Here is a 20,304-nt window from a genome sequence, read left to right on the forward strand (position 1 = left end):
AGCTCCAAAATTAAGTTCTTCTCACATACTAGACAGACATATATACATACATATATACACGTGTGTGTGTGTGTGTGATTTGTAGAGTGCCAAATACCAACATATGTAATTATGATTGCATGTTATTGACCCGCAAGTGAAGCGTTAAAGAGTCTGATGCAGGACCTCTCTGTTAGAATATGTTCATTTTGGTGCTCTACTCCTTAATACAGCCTAAAAACTGCTACTGAGATAAAACGAGATGCTTTAAAAACCCAAACTCATTAAAGGAGGCCGTGTAAGAAGTCTCACCCTCTGATACTGAATATTTCAGCCTGTCAGCTCAGTTCATGCTGGGTCAAAGTGACAACAGGCTTCAGATCTTTCACTAATGCATCCGTGGTTGACACAAAAAACTAGAAAAGCAGCAGATCCTATTCCTGCAACGTGAGAGTTGGAGAAACATGAGAGGCGACATTTTCAGACTGCAACAAAGAAAACAGAACAGGAAAAATGCATTAGTATTAAATTTATTGAAAAAGATACAACCAATCAGATGGATGGTTCACGGTCCAGAAATATGTAACAGAACATAATGGAAGTGCATTTTTATAACCTTTTTTTTTCCACCTATACCTTTCAAGAGTTTGCACAACAGTCACTGCTTTACTAACAACATTTAAAATGACAGGTTGGCTTCTGTCGGCAAAATCGTGAAACTAAATCGACTACGGTAACTACAATTAGAAAACTGGAGATAAAATTAAACATAAAAAACTTAAAAACATTCTCTTATTTTACAAATTATGTTCACTTGGGTAATAAAAATGAAAACAAAAGTAAAAACCTTTGTCAGCACCATTTTGTGGGGGGGTTTTTTCTTGCTCATTTTCAGTTTAAATTAATTTGTCCACAAGAGCGGCGAAAACGCCTGACACGTTTCACTCCCCGTACACGTGCTAAACAGAAAGGTCGGCCAATTTAATCAGACAGGAAACACCTCAATGCTGAGGAATGGTTTAACATTTTTTCCCCCTTTATAACCTATACCACCCCCCCTCCCCCCCTCGAGGAGCAAATTAAAAAGCAGTCCACTCCTTTGTCTTTAGTCAAATCATCTACAGCTCTGGTGGAAAATGTCTGACACGTCCTTTGAAATGCTCACGCAAAAGATGAATGACACCAAAAAAGTGGCAAGATAATTTAATATTTATCAGCTAGCTTTGCTGGAATGGTTCATGGTAAATGACCGCAAAAGGTCAAAAGTAACACCCAGCTGTGTGCTGAGGCTGTCTTTGCAAAAGACAATGTTACCCTTAATCAGTGACCCCAAATTCCTTGATCATGACTTTTACAAAAAAAATCCATTTATCATCAATTATGTTTAAGAAAAAAAAACAAAAAAAAAAACGCACAGTTCTGCTTTCCAGCAAAGGGAAGTATGAAATGTGAAGACTGTTTTATTGTCTCTGTGGCATTTACTGTGCGTCATGACACTGCCCCCTGCTGTTCACATTACATACGGCGGAATAATAGAGCAGGAATTTCATCCAGGATGTGATTGTGCATCTTGTCTGTAGGTTCTCAACGAAGGTCAATGGTCCGTGGTTTCAATCAGAAGTGGAGATACAGTACAAGTTCACTGATAAAAGTTTAAAGAGGACGTGGACTGGCGTCCTCGTGCGTCCGTCAGTCGTGAGTACACGAGGCCAAACTTAGTGTATGGAGCGTTTTTTTGTTTTGTTTTGTTTTAAGAGGGACTGGAGGGACTGTTCGAAGAGCTGGTATCAGGCGATGCGCTGGGCTGCTGCTGGTCCTCGGGTGTGCTGTCCGCCTGCAGGGACGCCATTGCCGCGGATGAGTACCTGCACTTGGATGAGCCACATTCGCAGCTGAACAGTTTGCTTTTGACTTCCCAGAAGTGGTCACCATAGTTAAATCTGAGAGGGGAGGATCACAGAAAGGAAAGGTTTATGTAAAAGTGTAACCAAAACTACATTCATCTTACACTGAAACATTTCTCGCAGGTCCATAGCAGCCCGAAATCTAAACCTTCACTGCAGTTCAAATGTAATTTACATTAATAATGCTTGCAAACAGAGCAAGTGAGTTGTTTACTAATCAGAAGGTTGGTGGGTTGATCCCCAGATCCACCAGTGTGCGTGTCTAAGTGCAAAACACTGGACCCCTAATTGCCCCTCGATACATCCACAGCAGTAAGTGACAAAGTGCTTAAAGGCATAAAAAAGTGCTGTTACGAGTGTGTTTATGTGGCTCGTGGTCTAAAAAGTGCTTCAAGTGCTCAGAGTGGGAAAAGGTGCTCCAAGTCCCATCAACTCAGTCAACTGATAAACAATATTTTTACCTGTTCCGGGATCTCCTCCCTGTTGGCGATCCCTGGAACACCTCACCTGGAAGGTGCCCAGGTGCTAGGTTCCTCACCCAGCTCCTCCTGAATGACCTGAGCTCCCTGTCTCATCTCTAATGCCTGGTTTGTGCCTGCCGTTTCTGCCCTCAACTACTGGCACGAGTCGCACATCGGTGTCATTTTTGATAGTCACGCACCTCTCAACGTTTGGAACCTGTTGCGTGGCCAGGCTAAAATGTATGATCTTGTCGTCTTTACCACCATTTCAATGATATATATCAGTACAGGAGAGCAGAGATTCCCAGATTAGACTGAGAGCAAGGTGCTGCAACAGCCTGAAAAGATGAGGTTTTGTGGAGAAAGTCCAATCCTACTCCAGCGCTGAGGTTTTTTTTCTTTTTGTTTGCTTTTCTGGCTCGTGTTGAACAGAAGCAGCAGTGTTGTCTTTTGAATTTGTTTGTTTCGGTTGGTTTCTTTTATTTGCTCAGATAGTCTTGGGGTGGGGGTGGGGGGCCTCTATAGGTTACATAATGACTGTCAACAACATAAGATGACGAACAAGAACAAAAAGAGCGAAGCAGCAAAGAAGAAAAATAAAGCTCGTTAAAGCTTACCCAAGCTCCTCTCCAGCTTTGATGTTTTCACTGGCAAAGAAGGCAATGTGTGGGAAACGAAGGTCCTGGTGTTTAGTGAACACTCGGCACGCGAACAAGTTGGGCTCGCACATGTGGTTGAGGAAGCGGCTGATGTTTCCATAGAAACGGGCATCGATGCAGTAGAGATCCTGTGGCTTGCAAGAGGGGGGGGGGGGAATAAATGAAAGGCTCAAACTGAAAAACTGCTCAAAGAGGAATTCTGCACAGAAGGAAGGAAACTAGAAAATAGTCAAACTTAATTATTTTCTATTCAAATCTCAAATCTCAACTTCCTGTGAACCTTTCCACAAACTGTTGATACTTCACCTTGTCATCCAGGCTGAACAGGTAAGCGTCGTTTTGCCTCATCTCTGCTTCGGCTTCAGAGATGATCTCACCGACATACCTGTTCAAAAACAGATGAACCATCAGCAGCGGGAACATTTTAATATTTATTTTTTGTTCATTTACATAGTGACAAGATTGTGATATGAGCAGTGCCGCACGCCGCAGAGTTTACAGCCCAAGCTGGGTTGCAACGCCCACCCCCAGACGAGTTTTTAAAGCACATACAGGAAAATCAACCACAAGGCACAAACTGCAGTGTAATGATTACACGATTAATAAAGACGTTTATGATGCTTCTGTTTAAAACTAAATCTAACCAAACATCTGGTTTTTCGATGTGTAACACTTGCATGTAGATTACTGATGGTTGTCTTGGGACATCTGGCAGCAGATAAAGATCTTTTTTCCAAAATGAAAGTAAAAGTGATAAAGTCATGGCCCCTTTATTCAAAGTATTAGAACTACCAGATCTGTAAGGATGCAAACTTAATATATTTAAAATACATAGATATATTTTTCCTGGTTTAAAGTTACAGTGTGCAAAATTTTCTCCATGAAATGTCAGACTGCAATCGACTGAGTTCTATTTTCTTACCCCTCCCAATTCAAGTGTTTAATCCGATCTATGGTGGCCACTGTAGGACAAAACACTCTCTGGAACAGATAAACTGCATCAAGCCTGTGACACACTGACATCATTAAACTTCTGCATTCTTCTTTTGTGATGCTTTCACTGCAGCCTCTTTTCAGTTCTCGCTATTTATAGTTTGAACAATCCATGTAACAGGATACACTTGGGCAACAAAACACACCTGTCAGTCACATGTTCCAATACTTTTGCTCACAAGAAAAATGGGCGACTTCAGACAAAAGGTGCTATTGTCTGAACTGTGAATCAGATCCAGACGTAAATACCTGGAAATAAAAACTGAAATGTTGAAATGTTTTAATGTCAAACCCAAATGTTTTCAGTCTACAGCAAAAACAAAGGGATTGGCCTCACTGTTCAATACTTTTGGAGGGAAGCGTATTTGAATAATATCAACACTTTGCAATAAACTGGGAATAAACAAGACCCATCACCAATGGGGATTAATGGAAATATAAAATAAATAACAACAATAAGATAATATTACAGCCCTATTACATAATAGAAAGCCCTTCAACAGACATTATAACCTTTTTCAAAACTATTTGGCCCTAATTTGAAAGCCAAAGAGAGCAAAAAAATGCTCTCAATATTAACAGCTCTCATTAAATTAAAACAATTTTGAGCATGCTGTAAGAGGTTGATGTAGTCTAATTATCTTTAACTTTTCTACAAATACTTTTTGGTAACCACAGACAAAAAACTTCCATGGTAAACAAATTAGAGACAGTACATACTGCACTCTTGTACAGGGGTGTATATTCAGGGTTCGTACACCTTTTCCAGGATCAAATTCAAGCACCTTTTAAGCACTTCCAAGGTCAATTTTCATGATTTTCCAGCACATTAAGGGGTCATTCACAATTATCAACATTTTCCAAAGTTTACTCTTTTTCAGACCCCCTCCCCAAAAGTGTACAAAGAAAATGTTGATATTTTTTCATGACATTTAATTTGTCCTGGTTTGGTGGTATTTTAATGTAATAGGAAGTATTAAAAACACATCCCGGTGTTGAAAAATTCTGGATATCTTGGTAGTAAATATACTCTTGCCTATCCATTAAAACATTGTATTGCACTGCATGTACGCAAAATGTACATGGTTTAGGGGAAGGATCCAAAAAGCTCTCTCAGAGATTTCAGCTGTCAGTTTCCACTGTGAGGAACATAGTGAGGAAATGGAAGACCACAGGCACAGTTCTAGTTAAGGCCTGAAGTGGCAGGCCAAGAAAAACCTCAGATAGGCAGAGGCGAAGGATGGTGAGAACAGTCATAGTCAACCCACAGAGCAGCTCCAAAGACCTACAACATCATGTTGCTGCAGATGGTGTCACTGTGCATCATTCAACTATTGAGCGCACTTTGCACAAGGAGAGGCTGTATGGGACAGTAATGCAGAAGAAGCCTTTTCTGCACACACGCCACAAACAGAGTCGCTAAAGCATATTTGGACAAGCCAGCTTCATTTTGGAATAAGGTGCTGTGGACTCATGAAACTAAACTGCGTTATTTGGACATAACAAGGGGCGATATGAATGGTGGGAAAAGAACACAGCACTCCAAGACAAACACTTGGTGCCCACAGTAACATTTGGTGGTGGTTCCATCATGCTGTGGGGCTGTGGGGCCAGTGCAGGTACTGGGAATCTTGTTAAAGTTGAGGGTCACATGGATCCCAGTCAATATCAGCAGATTCTTGAGAACAATGTTCAAGAATCAGTGACAAAGTTGAAGTTGTGCCGGGGCTGGATACTTCAACAAGACAACGACCCTAAACACTGCTCAGAATCTACTGAGGCGTTTATGCAGAGGAACAAGTACAACGTTCTGGAACGGCCATCTCAGTCCCCAGACCTGAATATTATTGAAAATCTGTGGTGGGATTTAAAGCGGGCTGTCCGTGCTCAGAAACTATCAAACCTGACTGAACTGGAGATGTTTTGTAAAGAAGAATGGTCCAAAATACCTTCAACCAGAATCCAGACTCTCATTGGAAGCTATAGGAAGAGTTTAGAGCAGGGATACTCAACTTGATCTAGCCGAGGGCCACATTTGGAAAATGAGAAGTGGCCGAGGGCCAGCCATTAAACTACATTTATATAAAATGAGCAAACTTTAAAAAAGACTGATAGCTTGTGCTCATATTTTGATGCATTTTATTAGCTCCACTGCAATTCAGCAAGATATATTTTGAACCATCTTGAACAGCATAGCTGGAACGTTTCCTATTATGCAGTCAAATATTGGACAAATTCAAAAATGAAAATGATTATTAACAGTTCTTAGGCATAGAATGAACATATTTCAGCTCTTTTGGTGTGAAAGCTGTTTATAAAATATATTAAACACATAACTGCACAGTGCAAGCCACCAAATGTTGGAATAGTTCAGAAATACAATTTAAAAAAAAAAAAAAAACTGCTTTACTATATTTCAGTTATTTTAAAGTTTGGAACAGACAGCACAGGTATGTAATCAGATGTTTATCTTTTAACCTCTTCATGCATCACATACTATTAGTTACTGACTACATGCTTAATGTGAGGTAACACATCTCATTTCCTTTGAGAGCTTACTGAAGTTTGGTTTCTGAGAGGTCAAGGCAATATGCAAGCACTGGTTGAGATGTGAGTCGGTGAGTCTATTGCGCTTTTTGTCCTTAATTAGATTCATCACTGAAAACCCCGACTCGCATATGTAAGTGGATCCGAACATTGTCAAAATGTATATAGCGAGTCTTTTAGAGTTCGGATACTGATGAACAGAGTGTGCCCAAAATTCACACAGTCTCTCCTCTCTGAACTTGGCTTTTAGGACATCATTAGCCTGCATCTGGACCAGTTCCAGCTGGAAAGCGCCCTCACTGATAGCAGGCACAGCGTTTTTTGCCTCTGCTGGGCAGCTCCCGGTGACAGCAACGGCGAACGGGTTGCGCACAAACAGTAGCAGTTGCTGTGGGATTTTGAAGTTGTGAAACCGCGATCTGAAGTTCTCTGACAGATTTTTTAACAGTGCTACCATTCGTGACAGCACAATCCCATTTGTAGGAACATCACGCAGGGTAGGGAAGTGAAGTTTTTTCCCCTCTATGTCCGTCACGAATACGCCCAAGGTTGTCTGAAAAGCGCTCACTTTTTCAAAGAGCTCTCCCACATCCGAATCCCCACCTTGGAGCTGCAGGTTAAGATGGTTCAAGTGATTAGTGATATCACACAGAAATGCAACCAGAGCCACAGATTCCTGATCTTGCATAAACTGAGAGAACTCATCTGCTTTCTTTGTTTTTTGACCGGAAAGAAATTCTGTGATTTCTTTGCGCAGTGCAAAGAAGCGCTGTAGGACTCGCCCCCTGCTCAGCCATCTGACATCATTGTGCTGTAGTAGGTCTGAATATTGAGCTTCTTGCTCCTGTAGTAGCATTTTGAAAAGCCGGTGCTGTAAACTTGAAGTTGAGCGAATGTGATTTACAATTTTGATCACTGTGTCCATCACTCCTTTCATTTCACCAGACAGTTTGGCACACAACACCGTCTGGTGAATGATGCAGTGTAGTGAACTAACTGTGGGGTGGTCCGCTATGAGACGTGATGCTAAGCCCCTCTCTCGTCCTATCATAGATGGCCCACCGTCAGTTACAAGGAGGTTGATTTTATCCAGCTCCAGAGAATTCTTATCAAAGAAACTTTTCATAGAATTGTACATGGCCTCACCTGTTGCATTGCTCTTGATGGGCAAAAGGCACAGCAGCTCCTCTTTGAAAAGCTCCCCGTTAAAATATCTCACAAACACGGACAGCTGTGCAGTGTCTGTTGCATCTGTAGACTCGTCCATAGCTATTGACATGTAATCCACACACTTCAGTTCAGCAAGTAAAGTAGAAAAACTGTCCTCATACAAAGTTTCTAGTCTCCGTGCCGCCGTTGAATCCGAAAGCTGAACCTGCTTCACGCGGTTAACGATGTCATCTTTGTGTTTGTCACCGGCAAACAACTCCTCCACGATTCCCAAAGTGCACACTTTCACAAGCTCAGCGTCCACAAATGGCTTGCCCTTTTTAGCCAGCTCCCAGGTTACACGCAGTGAAGCAGCGTTGGCTTTTTCAGCAGCAGTAGTGGAAGTCGTCAAGATTGTTGATGTGGTAGCATAAGACAACTTTAAGGCCTCAGTCTTGTCTTTTCGTGCAATGCTACCAACCGGGAAAGCTGCACTGAAGCTAGCATGTTTTGACTCGTAATGCCGCTTAATGTTAGCAACTTTGCATACAGCAACTGTCTTTTGGCAAATTAAACACAACGGTTTTGCGTTGGCATGAGGTGGCAAGATGAATGCAAAATCATCTGTCCATTTGTTATTAAACTGTCTGTTTTCGACGTCAACTTTTCTCCGCTTACTAACCTCACTCATTTTTTGCCAAGATATTCATTTAAGGACACGTCTTTTCCTCGCAGATCAGCAGTGATTCTTGACCTGCGCAAACTGTTCACTACCTTAAAGGCCCAAATCATTAGGACCTAAAGGGCCGTGTACAAACTAATGATTCTGTCTTACAGACAGTTCACTTTGTGAACACAAGGGGGAATTATTCAGCATTTGTTACACAATAAAAGGGAAAATTATTTTAATTTTGAGCAATTACAAGAAATGGCCGCGGGCCGGTCACCAGCCAATCACGGGCCGGATTTGGCCCGCGGGCCGTGAGATGAGTATGACTGGTTTAGAGGCTGTTATTTCTGCAAAAGGAGGATCTACTAAATATTGATGAAATTTTCTGTTGGGGTGCCCAAAATTATGCACCTGCCTAATTTTGTTTAAATAATTATTGAAGACTTTCTGTAAATCCTGTAAACTTTATTTCACTTCTCAAATATCCCTGTGTTCATCTGCTTTATGATATATTTAACTGAAACTGCTGATCTGAACAACCAATGATTTATAAAGGAAAATCATGACAATTATCAGGGGTGGCCAAACATCTGCATACCACTGTATCATCTGAATAGCGGGTCTTGTGCCAAAAAATGATTTCCAGTATTTTCCAAAAAAATGATTGCTGGTATTTATATAGTTGTAAATTACTTGCTGACGTATGGTCTGTCAAGCATATCTCGAATATTATCTCTCATGAATGATGTCAACTCATTTTGAGTCATAAATAACACTCCTGTCACATGGTAGAAGCTGCAATTTTTGGCAACACCGGCAGATAGTGTTGCCAACTTAGTGACTTTGTCACTTGGACTTTTCAGACCCCCCTAGTGACTTTTTTTTTTTGTCCAAAAAGTGACCAGCATCAAATTTAGTGACTTTTCCCGGTGTCATCGGGGACTTTTGAGGAGTTTTAGAGATATGCCGTGTTGTTCCAAAAAAATGAGTTCCAGTATTTTCCCCCCCAAAAATTATTGGTTGTATTTAAATGGCTGTAGATTAATTTTTGGCCTAACATCTGTGAAACATCTGTGTCAAACACATCTCTCGTGAATGATATTATGTCATTCTGAGCGAGAAACAACACTCCTGTCACAGGTAGAAGCTGCAATCACTTCTTGGCAAAGTGCCTTTCATATATTCTTTATTAATGAAGGTAAAAATTATCATTGACATTAAAAATGTCTTTTTTCCTGAGAGATCTGCCAAGAGGGCTGCAGAAATTGCAACAAATGTAACATTATAGTTCTATAAAGGGTAGCCAAAAACGACTGGACTGATTATAATGCTGATACAGTAATGCAGTCATAAATATATTTGCAAAACAAGTAATTTCTTCATTTTATATATAAGCCCTTCATAAATCCTGTGCGCCACAGTCTATTTACCGATATAAGAAAGATAATACAGTAAAAAAATAAAAAATAAAATCGGAAATCACTTTTTGGCACAACACCGGAAACATGAAAATTCCGTTGTCGCCGTGTTTTGTGTACATACAGCAATACTGCGGCCCTTCCTACGCTGTGGCATCGCCCGGACCTCTCTTCGGCACCGAGGGGGACACCTAACCCCACCCCCGGTCCTCGATTCGTCCTTTGGCGAGTTTTAAGACTGCCAACAGCGAGTTTTCTTACACAAAACTTGGCAGCAGTGCCAGCCGCCAATCACCAGATTGCGTACAAATATAAGCATAGATGACAACACGCCAGGAACATATAGAATTAATGTACATACCTTCTGAATAAAATCCATCATGGTTTTCTGCGGTTTACTGCGTACAGCTTACATTTTTGATTCAGCTTTTTGGAACAATACTTCCGCTTCCTTGTTGAATTTATCTTCGGCGGTTTTGGCTGCTTTCCACACCTGCTGCGCCGCACTCACAGCTTATTCCTGTCTAATATCGTTATTGAGTCTTTCTGTGAATCGATGATGGCCTATTTTAGAAAATTCAATGAAGCCTTTGAATTGATCCGCCAGATCGGAGGCCATATCGCTGCAGACCACAGAACGGCGCAGTGGTGTACAAGTGAACGAGAGCGCCTCCGTGGATGCGCTGAGTTCTACGCTGTTGAATTTACTCGCGAGGAATGACATTATTTGCGGGGATTATGTTTGTAACTTTTGACTTAAAAGTATTCCATATTCGTCTGATCCATAATTGGAGTTTGCAGTTTTCCAGTGAACACTCATTAAAACGGCCACTCTCTGTCTTCGGGGGAGGGGCGTGGTCACAAACAGACTGACAGATCACATGCAGACGGGCAGGCCAGACCCACGCGGAGAAATTTTCATTTTAGACTTTATGACTCATTTTATTTCTCCGTTTCATAAGCGAACTGTTCAACCAGATAGTTATATTTTTATTTACAAAAAAAAGCGGTTACAATTTCAAGCACTTTCAAGCACTATATCCAAAATTCAAGCACTTTTCAAACCTTGAAAGGACAATATTAAAATTCAAGCATTTTCAAGGATTTCCAGCACCCGTACGAACCCTGTATATTACACAATGTCTACGTATATTATCTATAATAAGCCAGATATAAAGCATACTTACAAGGTGTTTACATCATATTATTCTCATATGTAGTGAATATTAATACATAATGCACCCACATTACATAATCTGCTTATATCAATGCATTATGTATAACATCACTATAATCACAAGGCAACTATGTACAAAACATAATGTAACCATGCCGTTTACATTTGAGCAATATTGCTCAGTGATCAGTCATAGTCTGCACTATTTATGGCCAAGAGTCATCCCTGACCAACATGTTACAATGGCAATGCTCAGCCAATTAGAAGTTGGCATAATAGGCTAATCACTATGGCTGCCTAGAACTGATGCTGTTCAGTGACCTCGTCTCCTACAATAAAACACAGGTATGATGCTTTATATCTTGAGTCTGAAGGTGCAGGCGCAAACTTATATGTCCCTCCATGGCACGTGAACACCTACAACTTTCCTTTTCCTCCGCCTTTAGCATGCTGTGTATGTTGCTGGTCTCTTGCCACATAGGGAGAGGTCATTTCCAGCCATTGTATTCAAATATGGTGGGGCAACATGGCAGCTTCCACAAATCAGCACACTCTTATATTTAATACATTAAAACACTAAAGTTTATGAGAATTCATCAGTTTGTTGGAAGACATAAATATATATAGATTAGCGTAATTACAGTACAATATTTCATCTATTAAATTACCTAAAAAAATTACTATATCTTTAAAACTATAAATTATGCTGGTAAATACTGAAGGACGGATCAAACCGGAGAACCAAAAATCCACCAATAAAAAGCCATGCTGTCTTTGACTTACTCGCATACAAAGGTCCCTTGTGGTATGTCTTGCAGTGCCTGGACCCCCCAGCCTTTCTTACTGGTCCTGAACAACTGGAGTCTGGTCCTAGAGGACCAGAAACATCTTTAAGCAAACACTTAAGTCTTCCTCGCTGAAGGAACTGTTTTACCTTCACACAGTATGTACACTGCAGCTCTCCAGATCAAAACTGCATTATATTCACATGCAGGGTTACAAAGTTCTCAACAGTCTTTTTTTAAATTATTATTATTATTTAAATACCTGAGTCCATTTTGCACTACGCGGTTCTTGCAGGTCCTCCAACAGGAGCACGCATGGTTACACTCAAAGATGAGAGGAGGCTCCTCGCGGCAGAATTCAGGTAGAAGGCGGCCACTCTGAACAGGACAAAATACACATACCGTACTGTATAAGCTTGATGGCTTTTAAGACTGAAGTACCACTAAATTGTAACTGAACCTCACAGATGCCTGTTCTTACCTTGTCGTACCAGCAGCGCAGACTGAGCTGTCCACACATGCAGATACTCGCAGAACAGTCTTCCTTACAAACACAGTACTGTGACAGAGCGGAAAAACACAACCATCATCTCACAATGCAAAGAAAAAAATCCTATATTACCTTTTAAAATGTCTGATGGGATTTTATTACTGATCATTTTGTATTAAATGTAACCCTAAGGATGCAACAAATGATGTTAAAACATTTACTAGAAAGAGCAAGAGCTGTCTGAGTGCTTCACTTTTGGAGTGAATGCACAAAGTTTTTGAAGAAGCACAATTACAGTTATGGTCAGAAGGTTACATACACTCATCGTGGGCATGAATGTCATGGTAATTTTGGGCAGTGATTGTAAAGCATACCTCTTTAATGACTTTAAAAAACAAGAATTGGGTGCTCGCATTTGAATTTATTTTGGATTTTCTCTAAAACACATGGGGTCAAATGTGTGTGTGTATATTATATATATATATATATATATATATATATATATATATATATATATATATATATATATATATATATATATATATATATATATATACACACACACACAGACTCAAATACATATATATACACTCACTTAAGTGTTTTAATAAGTGGTCCTGAAGGCTCTACAATGTGTTAAGTTGATAAGGCCTATTAACTTCTTGCTAGTGATCATGATTGGCCAGATCGCTCTTTTAAAAAAAAAAAAAATTTAAAAAAATTTTTAAAAAGACATTTTTAATGCCAATAACAGTTTTTAACCTGGATAAATAAAGAATATATAAAAGTCACTTTGCCAAAAAGTGATTGCAGCTGATTGATATCATTAATGAGAGGTGCGTTTGACATATGTTTCACAGATTATAGGCCAAAAAGTCCTTTACAGCAGTTTAAATACAGCCAATCATTATTAGGCAAATACCAGAAATCACTTATTGGCAGATGATAACTTTTTGGCACATCACTGGTTAGCTATCGGAACTGACTGTAATTAGCGAGCGTGCGCGGCTATTAGCACTAGCAGTTAGTCATCCAATCCTCAACAGGACATCCCCACAAGGTTCAGTCCTGAGCCCTGAAAAAGATCGAATGATGCTGGGAGGAATGAAGGATGTAGAAAGAAAATGTTATCATTTCTATGCTGATGATGTTCAGTTTTTTTTATGTCTTTTAAGCCTCACCAGCTGTACAGCCTGTCCAACCTAGTCCACTGGTCACTTACTACTTGTAGTAAGTGAATTAGTGACTGGCTCTCTAGCAATTATCTAGTCTTAAACACCAAAAAAAACAGATCATGATCATAGCACCTCCTGATTTATATCTTGGGAGTAATATTTGATTTCTATCTGGGTTTTGAATCTCATCATTCATGTTTTTCTCATTTTTCTCAGCAACATTTTTAAATTGTGAAATAAGGTTTGTTTGGCAGAACTGGAGAAAATTATTCATACATTTGTGTCATCGCACTTAGATTGTTGTCATGCTTTGTTTACTGGCTTAGATAAATTGTCTTACACCTTCAAGCCATACAGAATGGCACAGCCAGACTATTAACATGTTCTAGCAAGTAACACACATCACTCCCATTTTATATTCTTTACACTGGCAGGGGAGAGCTTGTCAGTCTGTGGCAGCTTTCTCCCACCACAATTAGGTTTAGCTGATTCAGTGGACTCTTTCAAAAACCAGTTAAAAACCTTTTTGTCTATATTTTTACTGATTTCAACTGATTCTGTATCTTGTCCTTGTATTGTTTATATTGCATCCAATTTTCTTTTTCTCTATTTTGTGTACAGCACTTTGTGATCACTTGTCTGTAAAAGGCTCTTTACAAATAGTCAAATCAAGCCATCATATAATCTGCTTGGCAGAGGTAATGACATACATAATGAAAGAAAGTCCTTTTTTTTAACTGTGTCAAAGAAATGATTTGTTGCAAACACTCCCTTTTTGGTTTGTTTTATTTTGTGATTACAGGGTTTTCTTCTGTGAATTTGAACATGTTTTTTCTTCATGCTGTTTTCTTTTAGTTGGATTCTTGTTTGTTTTTTAAATACGGTTAAAAACCCAATCAGACAGCATTTAACTCACCTGTAAGTGTGTTATATTCCTGTCAATATTCATGGGGGAAGTAACACAGTTTTCAGAGATGTACTTGTAGTCATCTGGGTACGGTTCACTGTCAACTGAGTTGACACAGGGGATGGGAACTCGTTCCTGCCCTAAAGCTATGTCACTGTAAATGGACAAAGATACAGGTGAGGATGTTTAACCTGATCATCCTGAATAAAATTTTATTTGTTTCGTTTCTAACACCACTATTTATGATCTGAACGCCTGCTTCAGCACTCCTAATCCGGTCTGATTTTAACCTGTGAAGGGCTTTCTCTTCTGCTTGACTGAGCCTGATGTTCCTGGCATCCCTCTCCTTCCTGTTGGCCTGCAGAGCAGCCCAGGCCTTCGAGTTGTGGCTGCAGCAGTCTGGAGGAGTTTCTCCCTCACGGTTCTTCAAAAACACATCTGCTCCTCGAGACAGGAGGAGCCTGAAGAGACAAAGAACCCATTTAACTGGTTATCTACAACAACAACAACAACAACAACAACTTCTTTTTAACTACAGCATTCAGTCGTATTCAGTGTGTGGAGCTGGTAACTCACGTGATGCAATCCAAGCGATTTTCACGAGCAGCGATGTGTAGAGGAGAATCTCCGTGGATGTTGACAGCTTGCAGATTGCAGTGGGAGTTCAACAGCAACTCAGCGATCTCCACGCTGCCAGAAAACGCAGCCCAGTGAAGGCAAATGTTTTCTTCCTGAAACAACAAATAAAAGGAAGCCACATAAGCCCACAATCAATCAACATTTAATTCTTCTGCAAAGGATTTCAAACACATTTAATCCAACCTTGTCCCTGATGCTGCAGTCAGCTCCTTTGGAAAGAAGCAGCTTCACCTGGTCTGCATGTTTGTACTCTGTGGCCCAGATCATGGGTGTCCAGCCTCCATCGTCCTGTGGGAAAATAATAATAATGAGGCTCAACATCAGCTACAGAACTGCTAAAACACCACAAACCCAACTACATATTGACAATACCCATAACAACCTACACAGCTTTTAATTTTCAGTCCTCCGTGAGAGCTGCCTCAAAAATATAGAGCAGTAAAAGAGGAAAGGCTGCTTCATTACGCCAAAGCTGTGCTGATGCTACTTACAGCAAGGTCAAACATCTAAAACCAAGACATCCAGCAGCGTGCGGGCCTTCACGCATCAATTATTCCTAGATCACCTTTTAAAAAGGCCAGTTACGACGTGCTTTACAGTAAAAAAAAAAAAAATACACAATGGGAAGCTATCCAAGTGTGTCACATGAATGTAACACAAGTAAATATTAATTTTTTTAATGGAAGCTGCAGCTCATGTGAAACAAATTCATTATCGAGCCTCAGGAAAACCATAATTACTGCAGAGGAAGTTGCTTTTCAATCAAAGCACTTTAGCTCAGTGCAAAATGTTGGTCTGTTAGCAGCTAACTGAATAAATAGATTAAATGAATATGAACATACACCCTAATGGGAATTACTATTTCATAAATCTTTATCATATCTTTGATCTAAGATCAATTATTGTAAGCAACTTGAAAAATGAAGGACTTGTATGAAAGTATTCTGAAGAAGCTTTAGGGACATACTGCAGGGTTTCAACAAATTAAGCTAGATTTAAGATTTTTTTTTCCAAACTATTTTTAATCTCAAAATCAAATTTAGCAAAAAAAAAAAAAAAAAAAAAGAAGCAGTATAAATTCCTCTATGAGGATCCACAACAAGTTAAGCTATGTAGGCCAACTTGTTCGAATTGCTAAACCAGATGTTGCCAGTGAAGGCAGTGAAAACCAACTTGCATTGATTTTCAAGCTGTAAAATCTTGCAATTTTCCTTTATTTTACACTTCTCCATCTCATTGCTTAGACTGCAGCATTTGAGAATTTAAACTGCATTGTCAGAAAAATTATTCCCTTACAGATTTGAGACTATTGAAAAACAGATTGAAACTTTCTTTGATTAATGAATTCAAAGCATTTGAGGCTTAAGGATCCTCAGGGACCCTGATATCACCCATTTCTTTGCCCATAGATCAGAAGATTGAGACCACTCTCAGCTGCACAGCAAATATGAATCTACAGCCAGAAAATCAGCTCTGTCTAATACTTCAAGAACACCTACTAAAGCCAAAAAGAAAGTCAGTGGTTGTGGTTTTATGGGGAGTTTAGAGCTGAAACCACTTTCTCTAAATCTTACTCTCTAAGCAAAGTAATTTGCCTTCCACCCTCATTGCAACCACATAAAGCTGAATTAAAACCACAGCTGTTTTTTTTTTTTTTTTTTTAAAGTTTTTAATAAACCAGGCTAGCTGTTTTTCACTGCTTCTAAATGCTAGGCTAAGCTAGTTGACTCATGGCTCTGTAGTTAACACACAGACAGCAGAGTGCGCTGCATCCTGAAGCTGTGTATTTCAATCTTGCAGCTTCTCCCCTTCTTTTGGAAGAGAAATGTTAGTGTACTAACCTGACAGTTTATGTCAATCAGTCCTGTGGAGAGGAGGTGCTCCACAATCTTGTAATGGCCAGATTTTGCCGCTAGGTGGAGGCATGTGAACCCTTCAACATCCTGAGAGCAGCAGAGGATTTAATTATTGACTGTTTCTCTGGTTTAAAGACAAACATTTTTACCTGGCTCTTTAGTTGGCTGATGAAACCTCAGAAAACCTGATGCATATTTACCTTTTGCATGGTGCTGGCTCCGGCTCTGAGCAGATACAGAACCACCTCCATGTGGTTGTTCTCACAGGCCTCCATCAGTGGCGTCCGCTGATCGTCATCACACATGTCCAAGTTTGCACCAGCCTAAAACGTCAGACAGCTAATGTGAAACTGCTTCCATAAAACTGAACTAAAGTAACTTTTCTGACATTAAACACTAAAATATAGATCTTTACCAAGGTTTTACATTTCCATAGAAGGAACCTCATAAAGAGAGGTGTGAAATACAGTCTTACTTGAACAAGCATGTGGCAGATGTCTTTGTAACCTCCCTCACATGCTGCATGAAGCGGAGTGCGTTTATTCTGTGATTCCATCTTAAAGTTAGGGTCGATGCCGTCCACTGGAAGGTAAAAGAATGTGAGTAAGATGCAAACACCAGCCAATATTTAGGTTTATCCTTTATTTGTTTCCCCTCGCCCCAGGGAATGGTTTTGTCCAGCTCAGAGCACAGCTCAGTTTAATTTGGTCTTCTACTGTCATCATTTGTGACTACACAACGAATCCTTATGACTTATTGATCTGGGAAGCTCCAGACACATCCAATAATGTGTTTTTAAAGTTTCTCTTTTCTTATAAAAAAACCCTCTTAAAATCAGGTTGTGGGTTGCCAGGTTGTGGTGACAGATGGGCTGAAATCATATACAGTGTGTGGTCTGCATTTGTAGACTGGGGTTCAAGGACTTAGGTGGTATTTGACAAACACAGAAAAATGCATGTATTACAGTTATTCATAATAAAATTTGAGGGTAATGAAAATGAAAGTAGTTTCTGGGGAGAAAAGGCAAAACTGGAGGGTGTTGGGAGATATAATAAACCAGGATAGCCTAACCTGGAAAAGGTTTTGGTAGGCATATTATAAGGTGAAAGATCAAAAGGAATACCGATGCCAGAGGTCTTTAAAAGAGCCTGAATGGGATTTACATACCCAACATGAGCAAGACCTTCTTCAGCTCTCCTTGCTTGGCAGAGAGGTAAAGCTGTTTAGGATGGAAGCGCAGCTTCTTGGGTCTGATGAAGCAGACAAAAAATAGATTTGTTTGTAAATGGCTTTTGGTCGTTCAGGTGAATTAAGGTGGATGAACTTACTTCTCTGTGTCAAGAGCGACCAGGATGCTCTCTAGAGTTTCTCTGGGTCCTGGAGTGAATGTACATGGGGCCGTTGTTGCTATCCCGGCCTGCAGGGGGAGAGCCCTGGAGGACCCAGGAACAGCAGATGTATCGAATCCATGTGCAGAATGAACAGATAGCGAACTGTCAGCCCGGCCACTGAGTTCTGCCCCCACAGTTACACAAGAGGAGCTAGAAAACAAGTGAGGAGGAAAAACAACATTTTAGTTCTGCATTTTGTGAAAAAAAATGAAACTACGAACTCCTAAAGTTGGCGTTTTACCTGCCAGTGGTGGTGTCTGCTCGACCTTCGAGGGCTCCAGGCGTGGCTGGCCCATGTGCAAGAGCAGGGGGCACTGTGGAAGTGGTGTCAGCCTTGGCAATGGTGACCTCCTTGGCCTTGCTGGCCTCTTCTCCACAGTGAGGACAGAAGCTTTGACCTCTTAGCACTGAGGCACAAGCGCGATGGAAACGGTGAGAGATGTTGACGTCTGGTTGGCACTCCATGAAGGTCCCCTGTGCAGGAACAACAAAAAGTCTCTGTAAAACATCACTGAACACAAATCCTCTGGCTGTGTCTTGCACAAAGACAGTCTCTGGATTGCTTTTGTAAACCTACAAATATTAGCTCACAGCAGCCAATAGGAGGAAGAGCTATACAAACGATATCTGCAATCAAATTAGAGTAACATTTTCTGATTCAGTCCAACTTGCGTCATTGAGAGTCTGCATGTAATTGTATATGTAAACACTTTGTTTTGCATTTAGTGTGAACACACTATAAGTCTTAATCAAGCTGACATTTTTCTGAAATTCATTTTTGGACCAGTCTTGATCTTTCTCACTGGTTATACATTAATGAGTTATCAAACAGCTGCAATGAGCCGAAGTATCAAATGCATGTTGATAACTCCACAAAAGGCTGAAGAGTTACTGAACAGACAAAAGATGAGTGTCTCGGGCGCCTGGGTGGCTTAGTGGTGAAGCCGGCGACCACATACATACGGCGCGTTGCGGTGCGGGTTCGAGTCCTGGCCTGTCGCCAATTTGCCTGAGTGTCTTCCCCTATATCTTTCCCCCATTTCCTGTCTCTCTCCACTGCCAATAAAAGCTGCTGTGGCCAAAAATGCAAAAAAAACCCAAAAAAAACAAAAGATGAGTGGCTTACTAATAATTTTCTATCTTTGAATTGCACAAAAACTGTATCAATGTGCTTTTCAGCAAGATGAAACTTCCACTTCATGATCATCAGTAAGTGTGATCACTCCTATTCAAGCAGTTTCTGGTCTGAAGAATTCAAGTAAACACAATCTTCCCAGGTGTGGGCATCGTAGCAAATTCACCACAAGGTCAGGTGGAAAAAAAAAAATAAAAAAAACAAGAGCTGCATCTCAGACTCTACAGGCTTCAGTTTAGCTGTTAAATGTTAAAGTGCGTGACGGCACAATTAGAAAATGACTGAACAAGTATGGTTTGGAAGGGCTGCCTCTTCTCTCTAAAAAGAACAAACCACAAGACTTCTGGACCAATTTCCTTTGGACAGACAAAACCAAAGAGGAGCTGTTTGGCCATAATGCACAACACCACATTTGGTGAAAACCAAAACACAGCATTTCACCACAAACACCTCATACCAGCTGTCAAACACGGTGGTGGACGGGTGGCGATTTGAGTGTATTTTGCAGCCACAGGACCTGGGCACATTGCAGTCACTGAGCCGACAGTGAACTCCTCTGCATACCAAAGTATTCTAGATTCAAATGTGAGTCTGTGACAGCTAACACAACCTCAATATACAGGAGCAAAAAGAAGAGTGGGCCTACTACAGGATCATGGGGTGCATTTAATTTTTTCACAGAATTTCACAGAGTTCTGTGGAAACTTTCTCCAAATGACTGAATTTAAGTATCATGAAGGAACCCCATAAGCAGAAGAAAATGGGTGGACGTTTGGACATTAGGAAAGCGCCTAACACACTGTCAAGACCAAACTATACTGTCTGCAGTGTGTAGTCTTATGCACCTATAAACACCTGCAAAAGGCGCCATGCCAAATGTGCAGTGACGTGTTTGCTGGAATCTGGAAACTTAAATCGTGTAAAGTATTAACTGGTGATTCCACAGGACACAGCACAGGCTGCACTCAG

The 20,304-nt window shown here is 40.4% G+C and overlaps 1 protein-coding gene across 1 annotated transcript in view; it reads right to left on the reverse strand.

Moving 5' to 3' along the window:
• Positions 1-493: 493 nt before the first annotated feature.
• The window catches only part of LOC115789172 (histone-lysine N-methyltransferase EHMT1-like), a 35,730-nt gene continuing 15,919 nt past the window's right edge, over positions 494-20,304 (reverse strand). Inside the window, 16 exon segments of the mRNA XM_030742439.1 lie at positions 494-1,919; positions 2,962-3,137; positions 3,310-3,388; positions 11,741-11,827; positions 12,005-12,120; positions 12,224-12,301; positions 14,324-14,468; positions 14,605-14,775; positions 14,891-15,045; positions 15,137-15,241; positions 16,795-16,896; positions 17,010-17,132; positions 17,285-17,391; positions 17,977-18,059; positions 18,138-18,350; positions 18,442-18,674. Coding sequence (XP_030598299.1) covers positions 1,730-1,919; positions 2,962-3,137; positions 3,310-3,388; positions 11,741-11,827; positions 12,005-12,120; positions 12,224-12,301; positions 14,324-14,468; positions 14,605-14,775; positions 14,891-15,045; positions 15,137-15,241; positions 16,795-16,896; positions 17,010-17,132; positions 17,285-17,391; positions 17,977-18,059; positions 18,138-18,350; positions 18,442-18,674 — 2,163 coding nt within the window. The 3' untranslated portion in view covers positions 494-1,729.

The sequence above is a fragment of the Archocentrus centrarchus genome, chromosome 12 (assembly GCF_007364275.1).
Source record: "Archocentrus centrarchus isolate MPI-CPG fArcCen1 chromosome 12, fArcCen1, whole genome shotgun sequence".
NCBI classification, from domain to species: Eukaryota; Metazoa; Chordata; class Actinopteri; order Cichliformes; family Cichlidae; genus Archocentrus; species Archocentrus centrarchus.